This window comes from Bactrocera neohumeralis, chromosome 2, assembly GCF_024586455.1.
Source record: "Bactrocera neohumeralis isolate Rockhampton chromosome 2, APGP_CSIRO_Bneo_wtdbg2-racon-allhic-juicebox.fasta_v2, whole genome shotgun sequence".
NCBI lineage: Eukaryota > Metazoa > Arthropoda > Insecta > Diptera > Tephritidae > Bactrocera > Bactrocera neohumeralis.
Genome location: NC_065919.1, coordinates 64,763,570 through 64,784,900, shown reverse-complemented (window position 1 = coordinate 64,784,900; position 21,331 = coordinate 64,763,570). Strand labels below are relative to the sequence as shown.

At 36.4% G+C, this 21,331-nt stretch overlaps 4 protein-coding genes across 4 annotated transcripts; 3 read left to right on the top strand and 1 right to left on the bottom strand.

Moving 5' to 3' along the window:
* The first annotated feature begins 3,710 nt into the window (after window positions 1–3,710).
* Window positions 3,711–4,341, top strand: LOC126756867 (general odorant-binding protein 99a-like). Its single transcript, XM_050470319.1, has 2 exons — window positions 3,711–3,811; window positions 3,876–4,341. Exons 1-2 carry the CDS (start codon window positions 3,773–3,775, stop codon window positions 4,284–4,286), a joined length of 450 nt encoding a protein of 149 aa, XP_050326276.1. The 5' UTR covers window positions 3,711–3,772; the 3' UTR covers window positions 4,287–4,341.
* A 2,592-nt stretch (window positions 4,342–6,933) lies between these two features.
* Window positions 6,934–7,941, top strand: LOC126756883 (general odorant-binding protein 99a-like). The gene is made up of 2 exons (XM_050470377.1): window positions 6,934–7,053; window positions 7,441–7,941. The coding sequence occupies exons 1-2, from the start codon at window positions 7,015–7,017 to the stop codon at window positions 7,822–7,824; spliced, it is 423 nt and encodes a 140-aa protein (XP_050326334.1). The 5' UTR covers window positions 6,934–7,014; the 3' UTR covers window positions 7,825–7,941.
* A 3,529-nt stretch (window positions 7,942–11,470) lies between these two features.
* Window positions 11,471–12,097, top strand: LOC126756872 (general odorant-binding protein 99a-like). The gene is made up of 2 exons (XM_050470349.1): window positions 11,471–11,580; window positions 11,641–12,097. Exons 1-2 carry the CDS (start codon window positions 11,542–11,544, stop codon window positions 12,040–12,042), a joined length of 441 nt encoding a protein of 146 aa, XP_050326306.1. The 5' UTR covers window positions 11,471–11,541; the 3' UTR covers window positions 12,043–12,097.
* A 4,008-nt stretch (window positions 12,098–16,105) lies between these two features.
* On the bottom strand, window positions 16,106–16,750 carry LOC126756876 (general odorant-binding protein 99a-like). The gene is made up of 2 exons (XM_050470363.1): window positions 16,654–16,750; window positions 16,106–16,581 (listed from the first exon to the last, which is right to left on the bottom strand). The coding sequence occupies exons 1-2, from the start codon at window positions 16,696–16,698 to the stop codon at window positions 16,195–16,197; spliced, it is 432 nt and encodes a 143-aa protein (XP_050326320.1). The 5' UTR covers window positions 16,699–16,750; the 3' UTR covers window positions 16,106–16,194.
* Between the last annotated feature and the right edge of the window lie 4,581 nt (window positions 16,751–21,331).

Below are 21,331 nucleotides of genomic sequence, written 5' to 3'. Positions count from 1 at the left end.
TTGTGTGGTTAAGTTTTATTTTATTTAAATTTGTGCAAAAAAGTATGGTTTTCATTTATGAGACACCCTTCCGATATTTTTACATTGGATCATGTGACAAAGTAAAGTAAGAAATATTAAGGAAATCTTGTTCGAAAAAGCGAAGCTGTATAGTACAGACATTATCACCACTCATTGATAGGTAATTCAGCTATCAAATATATCATTCCATTGCAATGCAGTATCTCACTTTATTCCGAATTCTTTTCTAAAGGGTGAAGAAACGTGCCTTGATAGTCGGCAGAATTCGTTAGAGAGTAAACATGAACCTGATAATAGTTTAACCACGAAATACCGAGCCGTATGCAGAAGCACATATATTATTTGTATTAATTTAAGAAAACATATACACTGAATTTCATTTAAATATCATAAACGATTTATTGCCAGGGTTTGGGTAATGAGAAGGTCTAACTTTTGGCATTACTTCAGGAAATTTTAAAATTTTTGAAATTAATGGAGAATATAGCTCACATACTGAACATATGCGGTATAAAATCTGCTGAATAAAGAAAATCATGATCATATGTATCATTATCGGCGCCTAAAGTGTACATTTACGTATTCTCAAAACACACACTCTCACACTTCCGTCAGCCTATTTTTTCCCGCTATTTTGACTTTTCTCTTCAGTAAGGTTTGCCATTTCATCATGAAATCGAAATTATTAAAATTAAATACCATAATTCGGAGTCAGTGGCCTCAACTTTAAGAGCGCTACGTCCAATTTTTGGTCGTCATAATCGTGCATCCACAGGCATAACAATAAATGTTCCCGTGCCAATGAGACAAAGAAATGCCCGTAGTGTCGAGAATATTGCTACCGCTACCGCATCAATTAAGGAAGATCCAAATCAGTCTCTCACACGTCGTTCACAAGCGTTGAGCATCTCTTTGACGCCGTTGTGGTGATTTTTGCGAAAAGACCTATGACTATATCTCAAGATCTTACAACATCAAATTGAACTTGAATTGTTCGTGCATTAGGTTGAGCAACAACTTGAAAGTTATCCGGATTTTCATGGAAAAATCATCTTCGGCGATAGCGGAATGACTTTGTCAATAAGCAAAAACTGCGTTATTGGTCAGGCAGTAATCCAATTAAGGTTTGGTGTGGTTTATGAGCTGGCGGCGTCATTGGACCGTACTTCTTCCATGATGATCAAGACCGCCACGTTAGTGTGAATGGAATCGCTACCGCTAAATGACAACCGAATATTTTTGGCCCGATTTGGATGATATGGACTTGGATAAAATCTGTTTCCAACAGGAGGGCGCCACAAGCCACACAGCGATTGCCACAATCGATTAATTGAAAACCAAGTTTGTTGAAAGTGTTATCTCACAAAAAGGCCCAGTCAATTGGCCGCCTCGGTCATACGATTTGACGCCGTTAGACTATTTCCTGTGAGGCTACGTCAAGTCTATGGTCTATGCCAACAAGCCAGCGATGATTGATGAACTTCGTACGAATATCAAACGTGAAATTACAAAAGTATCGATCGATTTATGCTTGAAAACCGACGAAAATTAGGTTCAGCGTGTGGACTTCTACAAACGTGCCCGTGGTGGCCAAAGAAATCGACTTCCATACATAATGGCATCAAATGTACTTTCACAAGAATAAAAAACTTTATTGATATCCCAAACCTATCCTAACCGTTTTTGTTTTAATCCTTTTATCGAATATGTCGGACAGTGCATGGGTTATACATATATAGTATATGTATATATAAAATAGCTGGGACTCTGATCGCCTGGTTGACGTTTTACACCTTAAAGCATTTCCTTGTCTTTGATTCTTGCAAGTTTCTAGAATATAAAATGTTCGGTTGCGTCTTACTTGTTTTATGTTTAGTTTCGAAAAATACCATGTGATCACAACTAAACCGGACTGGTCCATAGAAACTGCGCACAAAAACCGAATCAATATATATAAAAATTTTTCCAGATTGGTACAGCCTTTTAATTAAAGTTGGATCTCCATATGTCAATTAGTGAGTTTGGCAGCTGTTTAAAAAAAAAAAAAAAAAAAAAAAAAATGTCTCTGTTCTTTTATATCGACAAATATATTTATACAGTTAGCAATTATTGATGTCTAAAAAAAAACTCATAAATTATAAATTTATTCACCAATCTGTTTGTTTGATAAGCGATGTTTCGAGCCGATGGATTGTCTTCCTTGGAACTACAAGTATATATTCACGTGAGCTAAGCCATCAGCAATGAATTTCTTCTAAGAACTGTTAATAGATTACCATCAATAAAAGTGTTCTGATATGAGGCGAAAGTGCATTTCACAGAATTGGGGTCAGAAGGTTTTCAGCAGAATACTTTTTTTCCACATATGTACATATGTAAGTATCTTTGAACTTTTCATTTGTAATCAAGATTTGCGTTTTATGCTAATACCAATAAAAAGTATTATCCCAATTCCAAGCATATTTTTCTGTCGAATAAATAATATCCACATAGATTTATTTTCAATAAATTGAATTAATGTCTCCAGCTTTTTGGTTGGGCAACTTTGTTGTTCTTTTAACATATAAATTTCTCGATAAAATTCATACATTTGCAAGAGAATAGCTCTCAATATTCATATCGCACATGGATTCAATAAGATTTTCCAATATCGGAATATGAATTGCCGCACTCTCCTTATTTACGAGTATATTTATGTTTAAAAACGGTCAGACACCACTTTGCTTTTATCCATTCAGACGATATGACCTAGCCAGCGGAGCCTCTGTCTTTTAATTCGCTGAACTACATAAGTTAATGTAGTCCTATATCTCGTAAAACTCATCGTTCCATCGAATGCGATACTCGCCATTGCCAAAGCGGAAAGGATCATAAACCTTTCTCTCGAAAACTCGTAACGTCGACTCATCAGATGTCGTCGTCCATGCCTCTGCACCATATAGCTGGACGGAAATAATAAGTGACTTATACAGTCATGGCTTTGTTCGTCGAGAGAGGACTTTACTTCTCAGTTGCTTACTCAGTAAGAAGTAGCACTTGTGGGCAAGAGTTATTCTTTGTTGGATTTCGAGGCTGACATTGCTGTTGGTGTTGATATGGGTTCCACGATAGACGGAACTATCTACGATTTCGGAGTTATGATTGTCAACAGTGACGTGAGAGCCAAGTCGCAAGTGCGACGACTGTTTGTTTGATGACAGGAAATATTTCGTCTGGCCCCCGTTCACTACTAGAGAAAGCAGAAGTTGTTAGACTGTGTTGAGTTAATAACACATACATTGTGATACCTGAAAATTACAAATAAAGAGCAAAATGTTTAATTACTCATCAATTTTTATTTTGTCGCCTTCTTCAAAGTAATCCCAGCAGATGTATGCACAACGAAATTAGGTTAGAAGTACAAAATTTGATACAAGAAAGTTATCAGGTACACTTTTGACCCGAATTAGCTAGAAAAGCAATTTACTCACCCTTGTTTAATATACACATGTACTACCAATAACCGATGCTCAAGTCAGTGTTTGGAAGCTATTAATGAGATAAGGTCTTGTGAGTACGTAAGTATGTATGTATGTTGTGGTACATAAATTTAAGCACAAAAACAAAAAAAAATTAATCACAACAAGCTTAAGTTAAAAAGATTGCTAAATACACCAACCGAGTTGGAGGTATAAATATGGGATTGCAATAGTTCTAAACATCAGTTGTGCTCTGAGTCCCGCGGGGAAAACCAATCAAGCCAAAATCCAAAATGAAGTTCTTCATTGTGATCCTTGCAGTCGTTGCACTGGTACGTACGTACATTACGCAAATAAATTACACCGTTACTATATCTTATGTAATCTCCGTTGCAGGCATACGCTGAAGATGAATGGATGCCGAAAAATGATGCAGAAGTTAGAGTTATCCGCCAAGAATGCGTCAAAGATTTCCCACTTAGCAAGGAACAACAGCAAAAAATTTCGAGCTTCGAATATCCCGATGAAGAGCCCATACGCAAGTACTTGCTTTGTCTCACTAAGGCAGCGGGTATCTTCACCGAACATGAGGGCTATCATATCGATCGTGTTGCCAAACAATGCAAAATGGATTTGGATGAGGCTGAGGTCGCTGCCATCGCTGAGGGTTGCGCAGACAAGAACGTCGAGGGTAGCAGCGCTGATGTATGGGCCTATCGTATTCATAAGTGTGTGATGACCAGCAAGCTCGGTGAACGTGTGAAAGCTTACATTCAAAATCTCAAGGAAGAAGCCAAAAAACATTAAATTACTAGAACTGCCCTTCGTTGAACAATAAAGTATATTTTATTAAGTATTGTAATTGTGTGGTTAAGTTTTATTTTATTTAAATTTGTGCACAAAAATATAGCTTTCATTTATCAGACATACTTCCGAAAACTTTGCATTGGATCTTGTGACAAGGCAAAGTAAAATATATTAATTAAATCTTGTTCGGAAAAGCGAAGCTTTATAATATAGACATTATCACTCCTTATTCATATGCGATTCAATTATCAAATATATCGATCGATTCCAATGCAGAAGGTTATCTTATTCCGAATTCGTTTCAAAAGGGTGGCGAAACGTGTCTTGATACTCGGCGAAATTCGTTAGAGAGTAAACATGAACCTGTTAGTAGTTTAACCATGAAATACCGAACATATGCAGAAGCACGATTACGATTTACAACACCATATTATATAAGTACATACATACATATATACATATATAAGTCGGCAGAAGTTAAAAAGTTACGCATATACAATTTCTTTCGTAATAATTCGGATTATGGTTGAAATGAAGCAAATAAAGAAAATCATAAAACTCTCATGCATCGACCGTTAAGATCCGGGCAAATACTGGTGCTAAAATGAACTTATGACTGTTCAAAAAGTGATAAGGAAGGCTCTATATTTAGGAATATTAAAACTAAAGAAAAAACCACCAACGAACTATGCTCCGAGAAACACGATAATTCACGTCAAAGAACGAATGGATTCATATTAATTATATACATATGTATGTAATAGTTTTGTTCACCCAACTGTTGTCTAGTCTAGCTACTGTGAGCAAAAAATAGTAACACTTTTTGATTTAAATTTCGCGCGAAAATCCATTCGTCGACATATTTATTTTTCTAGGTTGGTATGACCCTCAGGTTCATCTGTGCCAAACGTTACATCAAAATAATCTCAAGTGTTTAGTACCTCTTGTCTTTCTAAAGTACATAAAGTGCACTCGGCGATTTTTACGATGAGTGAAATTATTCAATTAAGAAGTTCCATTATATTTTGTGTATGAAGTCTAATTTTTGATGCCGAAACGTTCAGAATGTTGGAAAAGGCTTTCGGTGATAATTGTTTGTCACGAGCAACATCTACTGATGATCAACACGTCAATAATATAAAGGAATGGTGCTTGAGAATCGGCGATTAACAGTCAGGAGCCTTTCTGGCATCTTTGGAATAATGAAAAGATCAGTGAAAATCATTTTTAAACACCATTTGGGCCTAAGAAAAGTAAAAGAACGATTAGTTCCAAGTTCACTCAATATTTTCGAAAAACAGCGTCGCGTTAATGTGAAACGATGCACCGTCGCATACGGTATTGATTCTTCTTTAGTTTTCCGCCAAATTTTTAACCAATATCGTGCTGTAACCACCGTGTTCTACTGATGTAGTGCCGTGTGACTTCTGGCTATTCAGCAAACTCAAACAACACAACTTGAGGAAACCGTTTAGAGTCTATTGAAGACATTAAACGTGATGCAAATTGAACGCTATTCCGGAAATTGACTCTAACAACTGCTTCGAAGATTGGCAACCGCTTTGACACAAGTGTGTTTGGACGAAGGGGGATTACTTTGAAGGCGACGATATAGATTTCGAAGAATAAATTAAGAATTTATTATGAACAAAGTCTTAGTATTTTTGTCGTAAGTTAATAAGTAGATACATTTAACTGTAATTTATTCACGATTTTGTAAAATAAAGCAACTTGAATTCCTTCGCAACATTTTTTAATTGCTCTAATTTGGAAGAATGTAAAATATGTAAGTATTCGGTTACACCCACAGTTTTAATATTTAAGATGATTGGTTAGAAAGGCTGCTCCTAAACGTTTCTTATACTGGACACTTATTTCTCTTACTTCGCGGCACAATGTGACACATCGAAAATAAGCTGACCGAATAATACGCATCAGTGAGCACACTTGAACATGTGTTAATTTGCAATTACTATAATATAAGTTAATAATATACCAAATTTTATTGCAATCATTTTAGCCTTTCGTTGAATATTTAATACTGAATTCTTTCGCAACATTTTTATACTCTTGCAACATGTTGCTACAGAGTATAATAGTTTTGTTTACCTAACGGTTGTTTGTATCATCTAAAACTGAGCGAGATAGATATGGTTTTATATATACATATAAATGATCAGTTTGACGAAACGATTTGAAATCCGGGTGACTGTTTGCTTGTGTGTCCGTGCAGGTATTAGCGTATTTAGCCGACGCGAAGTAATATATTGTAATAAAACTAAGTGAGTCTGCGACCTATAATATAACTTAATAACAGACCAAATTGGATTGTAATCTAGTGACAATTTCTTCAAATAATGATTTTTTAATTATTTCGCAACACTTTTTAATGTAAAGTACTTCCCAACACTGAAGGTATTTCCCCTAATTTGATCCCTCCAAGTTGCCTAAGCATAAAATGTTCGGTACACCCGAATTTACCCCTTCCTTACTTGTAACACCCTCGAATTAAGTTGCGGGGCGCATAGTAATTTTGTTCATCTAACGGTTACGCGTCATTAATGAGCGTTAAACCAAGCAAACAAAGTAAAAAATAATTAAATGTGCATTTGCTCACTCATCAGCCGAGCTGAATGTATAAATTTGAAATGCCAATACATTCCATCAAATCAGTTGTGCACTAAGTCCAACGCGAATTGTCATTCGAATACAAAAAGGGAAATCCAAAATGAAATTCTTCCTTGTGATTCTTGCAGTTGTTTCACGGGTACGGTTGATTTACAAAGAACCAAAAACAAAAACAAAAACAAAAAAATCGCGTATGCGGGAAATGTTCTACAGTTCATTCTAAACAACTTCGTCTAAGAGAATATGGGTCTAAAACCGGCGGTTTTTAAAGGATCATAAAACTTTGGTCGCCAGTTTTTGGGCATTTTGATATTCTATTGATCATTTGTCGTAGATCATTCAAATCGGACAACTATGTCACATATCTCGCATACAATCGTTCATGTAGATTTTTTAAATTGTCTACACGTTTTTATAGATAAAAATCGGCCCGCTCTAACGTACATCCCATCCATACGTACACCCCATACATACATACAAACTGAAATACACCGTTATTTTTTATTTTATGTAATCTCTCTTTTAGACTTACGCTGAAGATGAATGGATGCCGAAAACTATGGCAGAGCTTAATGTTATCCGCCAAGAATGCCTTAAGGAATTCCCACTTAGCGAGGAATACATCCAAAAAATTAATAACTTCGAATATACCGATGAAGAGCCCGCACGTAAGATCTTGCTTTGTACCGTAAAGAAATTGGGTGTCTTCTGCGAGCGTGAGGGCTATAATGCCGATCGTGTTACCAAGCAATTTAAAATGGATTTGGATGAGGCTGAGGCCCTTGCCATTGTTAAGGGTTGCTTGGATAAAAACTTAGAAGGCAGCAGTGCCGATGTATGGGCCTATCGTGGTCACGAGTGTGTGGTGGCCAGCAAGATCGGTGATCGTGTGAAGGCTTTACTTTCTTAAGAGCGGTGGGGAACCAAAAAAATAAATAACTACACGACGAATGGGTCCAATTTTGTTTTAAATAAAGACAATTAGTTTTAGTGTGAACATTATAAAATTCAATATTGTGGTATATTATGGGTAGTGTTGACTTATTTGCCTATATTTGTGTGGGTATGTGTAAATAATGTTTCTTCATTGTCTTATTCGTTGTGTTTATTTTTTGCCTTAAACATCCCGACCGCCTTGCAGTATCTCCGAAATAAATTTAGCTCAGTGGGGTGTTCTAATTGATAAAATTCAGTTTGAGTGATCAAAAGTGAGAGTATACTGAGGATTGTTGACTATTATATGGACCAGTTAATGTCCAGGAAGATGCTGTATTTTGCGCTCTTCTTCTTTTCTGAAATTGTCTGGGTTAAGCAACCCGCTTCTGATGATGGGTGGGTAGAATCTATTTCAAGCTCCAACATTAATTCTTGCTGTTAAATTGACGGTCAAGCAGCACTAAATCACCAAAGTTCCAACCATTTGGGTAGTACTTCTGTGATTCGTTGGCTGGGAATAGCCTTGAATAACGGTGTAAGAGTGTTCTTCTGATTGCAGGTGGTACATAAATTCCTGCTTGTATACTCTGCTCGGAATGGTTGCTCGGATCGTGTGGTAGTAATCATTACTCGTGTGTCGAGACATTGCTTCGTTTTATGATACTGAAGTGATGCTACGGGCTTTGGCATGGGATCGTATGTTGGATGAGGTCCTATTGCCTCGAGTAATTATGAGTAATTTTTGAATTATATGTTCGATTTTAATAATTAATAACTACTTTGTGTTAATTAAATTTCGCATTTACTTTGTGTTGTTTAGGTAAGGATTTTTTATTGCATAACGCTGTGTGTTTAGATTGTCTGTCCAACATGAATAATCGGTATAAAGGGTTCTGTGATTGACAGGGTACCTACATTGGATCCATCTAAATTCCCATTAGTAGTTCTTTTGGATATTTTCTTCGCAAATTTAATGAGAGTTTGAAAGTATGGATTCCTTTGGGTTTTTCTTCACCTTCCAAAAGCGTGTAAATCGATACTCAGATTTGTCATTGTGATCAATTATATATACATATATATGTATATATATGTAACCAATAGCGGATTCAGAGGGGGGAAACGGGGTTCATTTCAAACTACCACTGTTAGCGAACACACCCAAACTGACGAAGAGTTATCTCTCACTGCAGTTGCCCTTGGGCGAATGATTCTTGAAGAAATGAATCTTAATTTGAAATTATGCACATCTATTGGAACAGATGCGTGTGCTGTCAGATATCGGTCAACGAAATAAGAAAAGAGCAGCAGTAGTTTCAAATATGTAACGATACGATTAATCGAGATGGTATGCAATACCATAAGAGACGTATACATATATACATAACATGTAACTCAAACCGACCGCATTCAGAAAATGAAACAACTTATCCATTTCAAACATTATGGGTTCAACGAACGAAGTTATCCAATTTGCCGCAAATTATTGTTGATCGTCAAAGCTCTGACAAAAATTAGTAACTAGAAAAATAAGGAACAGCAGAAAAAGCAACGAAACTCATCATCGCCGTCTGAAAATATGAATTCATAATTGTATATAATTATAACTCAATCACTCAGAAAGTATCGATCGTTCTGGCAAAGGCATCAAATATAATATATACGCTGCTTGTAATGTTCCGAAATCGAAGACAAAAATCTGAGGTTCATTTTCGATCCATTTATTCGGACACGAAAAAATAGAGGCAGAACGGAAAGTTGGTGAAGAAAAACCAAGAACTAGCGAATAATACTACAGGGTCTCAGTCTATTCTTCTGTTGGATACAATCGGCGAAAATTTGAAGACGAGCTTTTCTAGAGAAGTATTGGATGGATTTCAACTGAGTTTGTTGCTTCCTGAAAAAGTATGTTTTGAAGCTTTGAATACCAAAGAAATGGAAAATCTTATTGACTGCTTGATAAATAGATTCAAATATCTTTTGGATAATGACAACATCGTGCGACGTTTGAATCTCAAAGGTGAACTTGATCACTTCATTCAAGATAGATTGATGGGCCTGCACACGCACCATGAAATTGAAGTCACTGTAGAAGAAGTTCTCGAAAGATTCTCAAAACTTGGCCAACATAAGATATTAGAAGGTCAATTTTTCCACCATGATATTAAACTGTATAAAGATATTTAATATCATATTATTCATGTTTCAAGTACATGTTTATTTCAACCGCTCGCCAGCCTCCAAAAAGCTATTTCTGGATCCGCCCCTGTATTTAACTATATGTCTATCTCGATTATTTTTATACTCTTGCAACCAGTTGCTACAGAGTATTATAGTTTTGTTCACCTAACGGTTGTACGTATCACCTAAAACTAATCGAGTTAGATATAGGGTTATTTTTATATATATAAATGATCAGGGTGACGTTTAAATTTGAAATCTGGTTGACTGTCTGTCTGTCCGTGCGTTCGTCCGTCCGTGCAAGCTGTAACTTGAGTAAAAATTGAGATATCTTCATGAAACTTGCTATGCAGGTTTCCTGGTACAAAAAAAGTTCGAGATGGGCGTAATCGGACGACTGCCACGCCCACAAATCGCCATTAACCGAAAACGTATAAAGTGCCATAATGAAGCAACAAATTAACATATAAAATATGGAAAATGTGGAAAAATAAAATTTTGAAAAAGTGGGTGTGGCCCTGCCCTCTAATAAGTTTAATATATATACCTCCGAAACCACTAAAGCTACAATAACCAAATTCACTCAGCACGACTATTACACGAACTCCTACCTATAGTGTGAATATGGACGAAATCGGATGAAAACCCCGTTCACTCACCATATAACGGTACTGTTCACAACAACTAAAAGCGCGACAAATCAATAATTAAATGCGTCAACGGGGTGGTATGACAGAGCTTTATAGGGACCAGGGTAAAAATTGGACGATGGGCGTGGCACCGCCTACTTTTTGGTGAAATCCCATATCTCGGGATCCGACTGACCGATTTCGAAAATTTGGTGTATGTTATTTTTTTCACATTTCTATGTCGACAACACATTTCTATGACAACAACCACGCTTACTTTCCGTATAGCACAATTTTAAATTTCTTTACTTTCCAGAACACAAGCCAAGAAGCAATTAATATAACGCGATTAAACTTTGCACGAATAACGTCTTTAGTGTATGCCACATTATGGTCAAAAAATTATCAGATACAACAAAAACTGTTCAAGACTCTAGGTATCGAATATTCCGATCCCAGTACCTACAGTTGACTTTTGATCGAATATATCGATCAATGTCATTGGTTTTACACCTTAAAGTATTTCCCTGGCTTTGATTCTTCCAAGTTGCAAGAATATAAAATTTTCGGCGATTACCTATTCATAAGTGAATCTACGACCTATAATATAACTTAGTAAATGGTGAGTGTAGAAAATTTTCGGTTCCACCCGAACTCACTGCTTCCTTACTTATGACACCCTCGCATAAAGTTGCGGGCAGTTTAATAAATTTGTTCACCTAACGGTTGTGTGTCATTATTGAGAGTAAAGCAATCAAGCAGCAAACAAAGTATGAAACAAATACAATCGAACTGAATGTGGTATAAATATGGGGCTTCAATAGTTCCATACTTCAGTTGTGCTCTAAGTCCAGCGAGAGAAGTCAAACGAATACAAAGGCAAAATGAAATTCTTCATTGTGATCCTTGCACACGTTGCACTGGTATGTACATCACACAAATAAATAACACCGTTACTATACATTATATAATCCCTCTTTTAGGCATACGCTGAAGATGAATGGATGCCGAAAAATGTTGCCCAAATCAAGGCTATCCGCCAGGAATGCCTTAAGGATTTCCCACTCAGCGAGGAATACATCCAAAAAATGAAGAACTTCGAATATCCCGATGAAGAGCCCGTACGCAAGTACTTACTTTGTACCGTAAAGAAATTTGGTATCTTTCGCGAGGGTGAGGGCTATAATGTCGATCGTGTTGTTAAGCAATTTAAAATGGATTTGGATGAGGCTGAGGCCCTTGCCATTGTTGAGGGTTGCGTGGATAAAAACATTGAAGGTAGCAGCGACGATGTGTGGGTCTATCGTTGTCGCAAGTGTGTTATGGCCAGCAAGATCGGTGATCGTGTGAAGGCTAAAAGCAGAGATGAATCATATAAGCAATAAATTATTAGTATTGTCATTCGTTGAACAATAAAGTCTATTTTATTAAGTATTTTAATGTTGTGGTTGTGCTAATTTAGTTTTAATTTATCCATAGACCTGTTTTGGAATAAAACTACTTAGAACAAGTAAGGAAGGGCTAAGTTCGGGTGTCACCGAACATTTTATACTCTCGCATGGTAAAGTGATAATCGAGATTTCATTATACGTCATTTACATATTTTTCAAATACCGTATTTTTGTAAAGTTTTATTCCGCTATCATCATTGGTTCCTAATGTTTATACTCGTATTATACAGAGAAGGCATCAGATGGAATTCAAAATAGCGTTATATTGGAAGAAGGCGTGGTTATAAACCGATTTCACCCATATTTCGTACATGTCATCAGGGTGTTAAGAAAATATTATATACCGAATTTCATTGAAATCGGTCTAGTAGCTCCTGAGATATGGTTCTTGGTCCATAAGTGGGCGGCGCCACGCCCATTTTCAATTTTTAAAAAAAGGCTGGGTGCAGCTTCCTTCTGCCACTTCTTCCGTAAAATTTAGTGTTTCTGACGTTTTTTGTTAGTCGGTTAACGCACTTTTAGTGATTTTGAACATAACCTTTGTATGGGAGGTGGGCGTGGTTATTATCCGATTTCTTCCATTTTTGAACTGTATATGGAAATGCCTGAAGAAAACGACTTTGTAGACTTTGGTTGACATAGCTATAGTAGTTTCCGAGATATGTACAAAAAACTTAGTAGGGGGCGGGGCCACGCCCACTTTTCCAAAACAATTGCGTCAAAATATGCCCCTCCCTAATGCGATTCTTTGTGCCAAATTTCACTTTAATATCATTATTTATGGCTTAGTTATGACACTTTATAGGTTTTCGGTTTCCGCCATTTTGTGGGCGTGGCAGTGGACCGATTTTTCCGATTTTGCTCATCTTCGAACTTAACCTTCTTATGGAGCCAAGGAATACGTGTACCAAGTTTCATCATGATATCTCAATTTTTACTCAAGTTACAGCTTGCACGGACGGACAGACGGACGGACGGACAGACAGACATCCGGATTTCGACTCTACTCGTCGCCCTGATCATTTTGGTATATATAACCCTATATCTGACTCTTTTAGTTTTAGGACTTATAAACAACCGTTATGTGAACAAAACTATAATACTCTCCTTAGCAACTTTGTTGCGAGAGTATAAAAACGAAAATCATTATATTTAGTATATGGGCGTTGGTGGTAGTATTTAACTGATTTTATCTTTATTTGCCAATACTACTTATTATTAACATGCTCCCAAAGTAAGTCTTTAAGGTATTGTCAATATGATGATTTCCCCTATTTTCGTATGAGACAGTATACGAATATCAGAAGTATATATGTCCGCAAGAGATATTGAGATCCCCTGCTATCTATCTGGTGTGCAAATAAATGTCGTGTAGCGACGAATCGAACACGCACATTTACACGCTTCACCGATCCGCACAAATTATTCTGGGTTCATAATTTGCAATTTGTTTGACCACAGCACCAACAATTGATACAACATCAATCAACAATTGCTTTGCATTTATTTAGACATTAACGATAAATTAATTATCAGCTTAACGAGTGACAGGTGACTCGCACGTTTTTGCATTTCCCCTTCAAATTGGTAAGTTTGCGCGCTCCGCACTGACATTAAGTCGTTAACGACATTGTACTACATATTACTTATAAATTACGCAAATACTATTTACCTTTAAGTAGTATTTTGTGCTTAGGCAGTTCTGCTGTGGAATAATAATGTTAAAATAATAACGGTTAAGCAGTTTTTATTAGAATTAATAATAGTTATATTTTCCTCTTGAATCTTTATCTGGTAAATTGGCTGTTTATATTTCTTACTGACTTAATTTCCCGTTTTTTTATAATCTTTGTGACAATTAATAGTTTTTGTTGTAGTTTGTATTAATTTTTGAAACAATTTGTTAAGGCTATCAGATTCACGAATCATATCCAAGCTCATGGTGGCTTCAACTCTGCTTCATACCCGTGATGTACGTTTAATGGGGCAAGCAGCTCTATTGCCGATCCATCGAACCCCAAAGTGGAGCTTGCCACAAACTCTCTATTAACTCAAGTCTCAGATTTTCTTTAGCGTTTTCAATCAGATGTGAATGTAAATCTATTATTATACTTCGATGTGTAGTCACTATCACCATTTCATTCCGCCATAACTGTAACACTGGAATTTGCGTTGGACAAAACCCAGCGATTTAATGAGCTGTTCTTACAACGTTGTACATATTGCTCATAAAAATTTTGGTATACGAAAGTTCTAGGCAAATTTTACTGGAAATCTCACAATAAAATCAAAAGAATGAAATTTAGCGACGGCGAAGTCACGATCGTATTAAAACGTTCATCTCATCTTTACAAGAACTAAAAGTCGAAGAGTTATTTTCAACGAATTTGCGTAAATTTGTTTTACTTTTAAAATAATACTTAGAAGGCATGGCCGCATTTGCTATCGGTCATATCTAGTGCGTAGGTTGCCTTTTATATTTCAGGATTTGGCAATACTAATATTACAATCTGGAAACTCAATGTTTACGTAAAGTTTGATATTTGATACTCAATATGTTTTGACATACGAGCCCTATTTGTGTTGTTTACAGTAACTTAAAATATTCTTCTCGATCCAAAAATTTAATTAAATTTCGAACATTTTCATTTTGGATAAACTCATAAAGTGTGCATAGTTGAACTTAATTCCATTTTTGACGACAAAGCGTCATTGTTTATTGATCCTATGGTGAATCCAAACGAGGTCGGAGATCAGTTCGAGATGAATTTCGTGAAGGTCGTCCAAAATCAGTTTTTGTTCCGAAAACTATTGATTCTGATTACAAGCTAATACTGCAGGATCGTCATGTGACCTACCGTGAGATTGAGACAACTATGGACATTAGTTGGACTAACATAGCAGACAAACCAACAGCCGAAGACGGATCACTCTTCATTATGACAATGCAGGCTTTTACAAAACGACTGAAAGAACTGCATAGCACCCAAAACATCGATTTGATAAGTTATCCACCGCATAGTCCTGATTTGGCATCGAATGATTTCTTTTTGTTCCCGTTCGTAAAAAATAAACTAAGAGGTCAACGTTTTTGAACACTTGAAGAGGCGATTGATTCGTTCAGAATAAATGTTATGGTGATACCTCAATCATGGCTCTACCAAGGTAGCTCGATCAGTTGCCACTGAACACCTAACACAGTGAAGAAACGAACACTAGGTGGAACTAAGTTATGAAACTTTGTTCACAGCATCTATCGGTACCTAACTAACAGCACTTTAATTTATGATGACACAAATTTGTATGATTTGACTCATTTGAATTTCGGCTCGTTTTTATAGCAATATTCGTTGGACAGTTTTGACGTCATATTCATAAGCCCGGGTCACGTCATCAGTAATGATGCGTTTGATGAATCTAAGGTCCTCAGCTATATTGTCAAGCATCTCTCTTTCGGTCTCTACAAGACGTCGTTTTCGCATAAGATTCAAAGCTTTTGGTATGAATTTAGAATTGACACATTTTATAACCGAAATATTAACCAAAATGTGTTGAGTCGATTCATAAGAGATGTTTAGATGCTCTCTCTCTCTCTCATGCCAACACTATGACTTTCAAGCACTGTTTTTTAACTTTTTCGATATTATCGTTCTTAGTGAAAGTTGGTGGACGACTAAATAGCAAGAGACAAGTTTTCGATGACTTCAGGACCTTCACTAAATGCTTTATGAAACTTTAATATGTCTCCCTAATCGATGATCCCGTCCGTGGCCGTAGTTCCATTGGAAACAAAAAAAAAAAAGATTTTCATTTAGTCAATTCGTACAGACTAATTCATGAGACTCTAATTATTATTTACAGCATCTTTGTGGGTTTTAACTAATTATGCTGCGAGAATACCCTTTTTACTCAAATAAAGTATCTGGGAATACTAAGCGATAACGAGTGGGAGCTCTAAAAGACCTAAACAATACCAAAGAATCATAAAAAAATGTCATTGCTCACTTACCAAAATTGCTTTATTAATTTATTCATCACAAACTATAATAGTGATAATCTACAGTTTATTCAGTACACCTCCAGTGCTTACTCTGATCGCTTAATGAGATCTTTAATATGATCACCGAGCTTGGTTGAGCAGGCACACTTCAAAATATGGTAGCATCTCTCATCATCGGTATCCTCTTTGGTCTTTTCATCACAATCATGAATAATGGCTTTGATCTCGTCTTCCGGCATATCGTCTTTGAATTGCTCGGCAACACGGTCGGCATTAAAACCCTTACCCTCTTTGTAGAGGCCCCATGCTTTGCTAGTGCAAAGCATATATTTCCGTACGGACTCTACGTCGGGATAGTCATTCTCCTTCCTCTTTTCGAATTCTTCATCAGTGGATGGCACTTCTTTCATACATTCTTCGCGAATATTTTTAATGTCATCGACGGTCTTTGGACTCCAGTGATCGGCTTGTACCTAATGAAGGAAATTTCGCAATTTATTATCCCTTAAGGATATTTGAAGCTGTTATTATGTGAATGTACTTACCAGAGCAATCACTGCAAGGATCACAATGCACATAAAGTATTTCATTTTGATTTTCTCGTTTGACAACTTCACTTAGTGAACTACCGAATTCCTTCATGTAGCCTCCTATTTATACTGCTGCAGGCTGATAACTATATTTGGCCCTTTAGTATTAATTACCTTCGTAGGTCATCAATAAATTTTTAATTTATTTAACCGGTGAACTGATAAGAGATTTTGTTGGGGCACTATATATTATATTCAAGCATATTTATATTTAAAGGCCATATGTTCCACCTAGGGACTATGGGAAAAAAAATATATATATGTACATGTAGGTATACATACATATAGACTCGTATGTATGTATGCATATATTTATTATCGATTCCAGCGAACTATTGTTTACATTTGCAAGGTTCACGGGATAATTCAATCTGATGTAATGTTGACTTGGTAACCCCATTTGAGTTATTATATAGGGTACATCTTCATTTATATCGCTGTATAAAATATATGCATTTTTTGTTAACCAGAAATCGGTTTTGATGATACCAATAATCAAAATTTTCATTTTGGGCAAACAAAAATAGATTTCAGATCCATGAAACGCCATTAAATAGACAAATGACCAAAACCCCCATATTTTTTCAGAAGGAAATACCAGTCGATGGAAACTCATACATATATGTAGATAGATTATTGGCTCATAATATCTGACCACAAATGCTAGAAAAAGGGTTTGATTGCTAAAAAAAATTGCATTGACCGTCCAGCCCGATCCCCAGATTCAACTTATTTGTTGAGGTAAAGGCAAAGTGGGCGCCAGCCTTCTTCGGTTCATTTACGAGCTCTATGTAAATATTCATGTCGAAACTCCCGTTACACCGCCCGAGATACAGGAAGAAGATAATGAAAAACTCAGTAAAAAATAATTTTACCGCATCTCGTACAATTTTTCGCTTGCAACAGTAGCTCTCAGCTAAGTATGTCCAATATAACTTGGATCAAATTTGCGTTTTCGATATTGTTGCTTACACTCAATTCACATCTAAAGTCAATTGTACTGTCCTACCCTCCCTATGTAATAAATCAAGAACAGGCTGTCTTCTATCCATCAAACTCGGAGCAGAACTAGAACTAGAACTATTCGTCCAAGGGCTGTCATCTTGCCAATATTTCTCAAAATTATTAGGGACTTATTATTTAATTTTCCTGCTCTAGACATTTTCTGCAGTCTTCTCCATCTATGAAGTGGCTGCAGGTGCATTAGAGGCCAGCCCTGCGGCTTTCGCAACAGCAAAGACCTTAGTTTGTATAGTATTTGAAAAAGTATTACTATCAAAGATAACTCCTTTCCTCCATGAAAATTATACAATACCCATGCATCAATTCGGTTTTCGTGCGAAACATGGCATAATAGAGCAAGTAAATAGAATTACTAACGAGATAAGGAAAGCATTTGAGCACAGGGAGTACTGTTCAGCAATATTTTTAGATGTAGCTCAGGCGTTTGATAAGGTGTGGCACGAAGGTCTTTTATACAAGATTAAAAAAATTCTACCTTTAGAACTGTATAAAACATTGGAGTCTTATTTAAAAAATAGACGATTTGTGGTAAAAGTGGGAGACTTCATATCTGATGAACGACAGATAAGGGCTGGTGTACCCCAGGGCAGTGTGTTAGGCCCAACACTATACATCATATATACAGCAGATCTTCCAACAGCTAATAATGTATTAACTTCAACTTTTGCGGATGACACAGCTATAGTGAGCCGTAACAAATGCCACATTTTAGCATCACGAATATTAGCGAAGAATTTAAGTTCTGTCGAAGAGTGGCTAGCGAACTGGCGTATAAACGTGAATGAACAGAAGTGTAAGCATATTACATTTTCGCTAAGACCAAAGATGTGCCCGGCAGTAAAAATAAACAATATATTAGTACCCCAAGCGAACGAAGTAACATATCTTGGTATTCACCTAGATAGAAGGCTCACGTGGAGAAAACACATCTCTAGTAAAATAACATGTATGAAGATTAGAGCTGCAAATTTAAATTGGCTTTTAAATAAAAACTCAAAACTTAGCCTAGACAACAAAGTGCTTTTGTATAATGCGGTCATAAAGCCGATTTGGATGTATGGCATTCAACTGTGGGGTACGACCTGTGCAACCAATATTGATATATTACAAAGGTTTCAATCAAAAATGCTTAGAACAATCACGTGTTCACCATGGTACATGCGTAACGAAAATATCCATAAAGACCTTGGTATCCCTATGGTAAAGAAAGAAGTAGAAGACAGCAGAATTAAATATATATCTAAACTCCGAGATCACCCAAACCCTCTGGCTAATGCTTTGGTACATTCCTGCGATCAAACACGACTTAAAAGAAGAGATATGCCAGCGTACTAAGGAGCAACGTATCACCAAAACAGCTCAATCACTTGCTTGAGCCTGTCTAGTTTTTAATTAGATTTAAGATTTTATAACTTATTGTTAGGCTTTAAGAAAAAGCAGATTCAATAAATAAAATAAAATTTTGAAAAAAAAAAAAAAATATACTGCAGTTGTCCGGCAACTTAAAAGGTTGCCTTATGCCTACCATCGTCCATTTTTGAACCATTCGTATAGAAGTTTAGAGAGTTGCGCGTAGCTAACATACCATTACGCCAGTCATATTTTTCTATGTTTACTTTGAACGTTCTTTCCCAGTTGAAAAGTGGGACCATGTAGTCCGTGTTTGCCCAAATGCCATTACCCACCGAGCTATGCCCGAAGGTTCTATATGTAAATTTGTTTACTGCCAGTAGTCGTACCGACGATGCTGCTAGGTAGTTTTCAGCGAAGAGATCTTTAGGTGGCAGGTTTAGTACCACTTCTTCAATCTCCTGTTATGCACAGAGAAGCGAGCCTCTGTACTCTTTCCATTGGCTTCTGGTAAGTGGATATCCGTACGGCTTCCACAGCAATTTTCTATATAAGACTGTCCCAAAGTACTTGGTGCGGTCCTTGAGAGAGTGTTGCGCCCCATTTATCGAAGGGAACCTCCACAGAGGAATTTTGTGCTTTCTTTTCTGCGTAAAGGAATATACATCTTTTTCAACGACCCTGTAAATATTATCAGCTGGAGCAACAGTCAAGTTACTGAGGTGAGTTAAAGTAAATAATAACAAATATTAAAATAAATTGTAGCAACATATGTATATAAATATTTTTTCGTTTTTATATACTAATCATTATGAGACTAGGAAAATTTTTCAGAAATAACTGTTTCTGTTGGTTTGCGATGTTGAAGCAAAATAGTGATTATCAAACAGAGATTAAACTGCTGTTCGCTTTATAATTATTACACCTTTACCACCTATGCCTGAATTATAACTACAATAAATATATATTTTTGCAAAAAACAAAAAAAAAACCTAAGAAACAAAATAGAATGTTATCAATGTTCTCTGTCGTTTATGTGTTTACATTATACATATATACATTTCTAAGTAATCACTGAGTTCGGATGACGTTTAATAAATTGCTCACTAATGACTTAATTATTATCAATTAATAATGAGTGATAAAACAAGAATTCCCTGTTCGAAAAAATTATAAGATTCATGGAAGTCTTAAATCTTAAATAATTTAACTTATTACACCGAATTTAGAATTTAGTACTTCATGTACTCGGCTCGAATTCAATTCCGTCAAGGGCTGTACTTCCTGCGATAGAAGCCTAAAATCAACCATAAACGTATCATGTGCTGTCTATAGCATATCTGAACTCATATTTGAGTTCTGTTCGACAGTTCAGTTATAATTTCAGCCACCGCACAGTCACTGAATGAACTTTGAATGACATTAAAATTCTAAATTTCTCATGAGACCTTAAAAAATCTAAGTTTCTCATGAGATCAGGCCAACAGCTTCCACCTAGCACTATTCCTTCCTCATTATTCACCCACTTTCCCACCATGAAATTGGTGTCATCTGTTATCAGTGTCGATAAAATATGCCGTCAACCAATCCAAAGTGTACGTCGCTGCAACCTAATGTTGTGACATAATGATAAGGACCTAAGAAAAAAAGGAACTCCTTCACTAAATCTTTTGCGGTGAATAATGTCTTGGAATTCCAAAGGCTACTCATCGCAGTTACAGTAGAACCCTGTATGAAAGGTGTCCTGTGTGTGTTTTTTGCATTTTTCTTCAAACTTTTTTTCGATTATACCACTTTTCTATACATACATACCTCATGCCGCAGTAGATTAATTCGACTGAGAAAGCTAATGTGATTGAACCTACTTAGCTTACTATTCGCAATACCATCATCCATCTTGAGACAATGCATTCTTTATTGGATATAATAATATAAAAAAATTGCAGCCGTAGCTGAGAGTGTACATGAAGACCGTGGAGAGTCGATTCGGCGGCGTTCGCACCAACTTGGACTGACGTATAAAGCGACTTTTCACATTTTACGTCGAGATCTTAAATTGAAAGCGTACGAAAACCTTCCCAAGCGACATTGCTTCGCTCAATGATCTCTTGAAAAATTCCAAGAATTTCTGGCTCAATGGGTATATGAACAAACGAAATTGCCGCAACGGTTTGGTCTGGTTAGATGGAATCATCGGTTCATATTTCATCAAAATTAATACCGGTGAGAACATAACTGTCATGGCGCCCGTTATCCCGCC

Coding starts and splice junctions, on each gene's coding strand:
- LOC126756867 (XM_050470319.1), top strand. CDS start 3,773: ATGAAGTTCTTCATTGTGATCCTTGCAGTCGTTGCACTG. Junction 3,812..3,875: donor TCCTTGCAGTCGTTGCACTG/GTACGTACGTAC, acceptor TCTCCGTTGCAG/GCATACGCTGAAGATGAATG.
- LOC126756883 (XM_050470377.1), top strand. CDS start 7,015: ATGAAATTCTTCCTTGTGATTCTTGCAGTTGTTTCACGG. Junction 7,054..7,440: donor TTCTTGCAGTTGTTTCACGG/GTACGGTTGATT, acceptor TCTCTCTTTTAG/ACTTACGCTGAAGATGAATG.
- LOC126756872 (XM_050470349.1), top strand. CDS start 11,542: ATGAAATTCTTCATTGTGATCCTTGCACACGTTGCACTG. Junction 11,581..11,640: donor TCCTTGCACACGTTGCACTG/GTATGTACATCA, acceptor TCCCTCTTTTAG/GCATACGCTGAAGATGAATG.
- LOC126756876 (XM_050470363.1), bottom strand. CDS start 16,698: ATGAAATACTTTATGTGCATTGTGATCCTTGCAGTGATTGCTCTG. Junction 16,582..16,653: donor TCCTTGCAGTGATTGCTCTG/GTAAGTACATTC, acceptor TTCCTTCATTAG/GTACAAGCCGATCACTGGAG.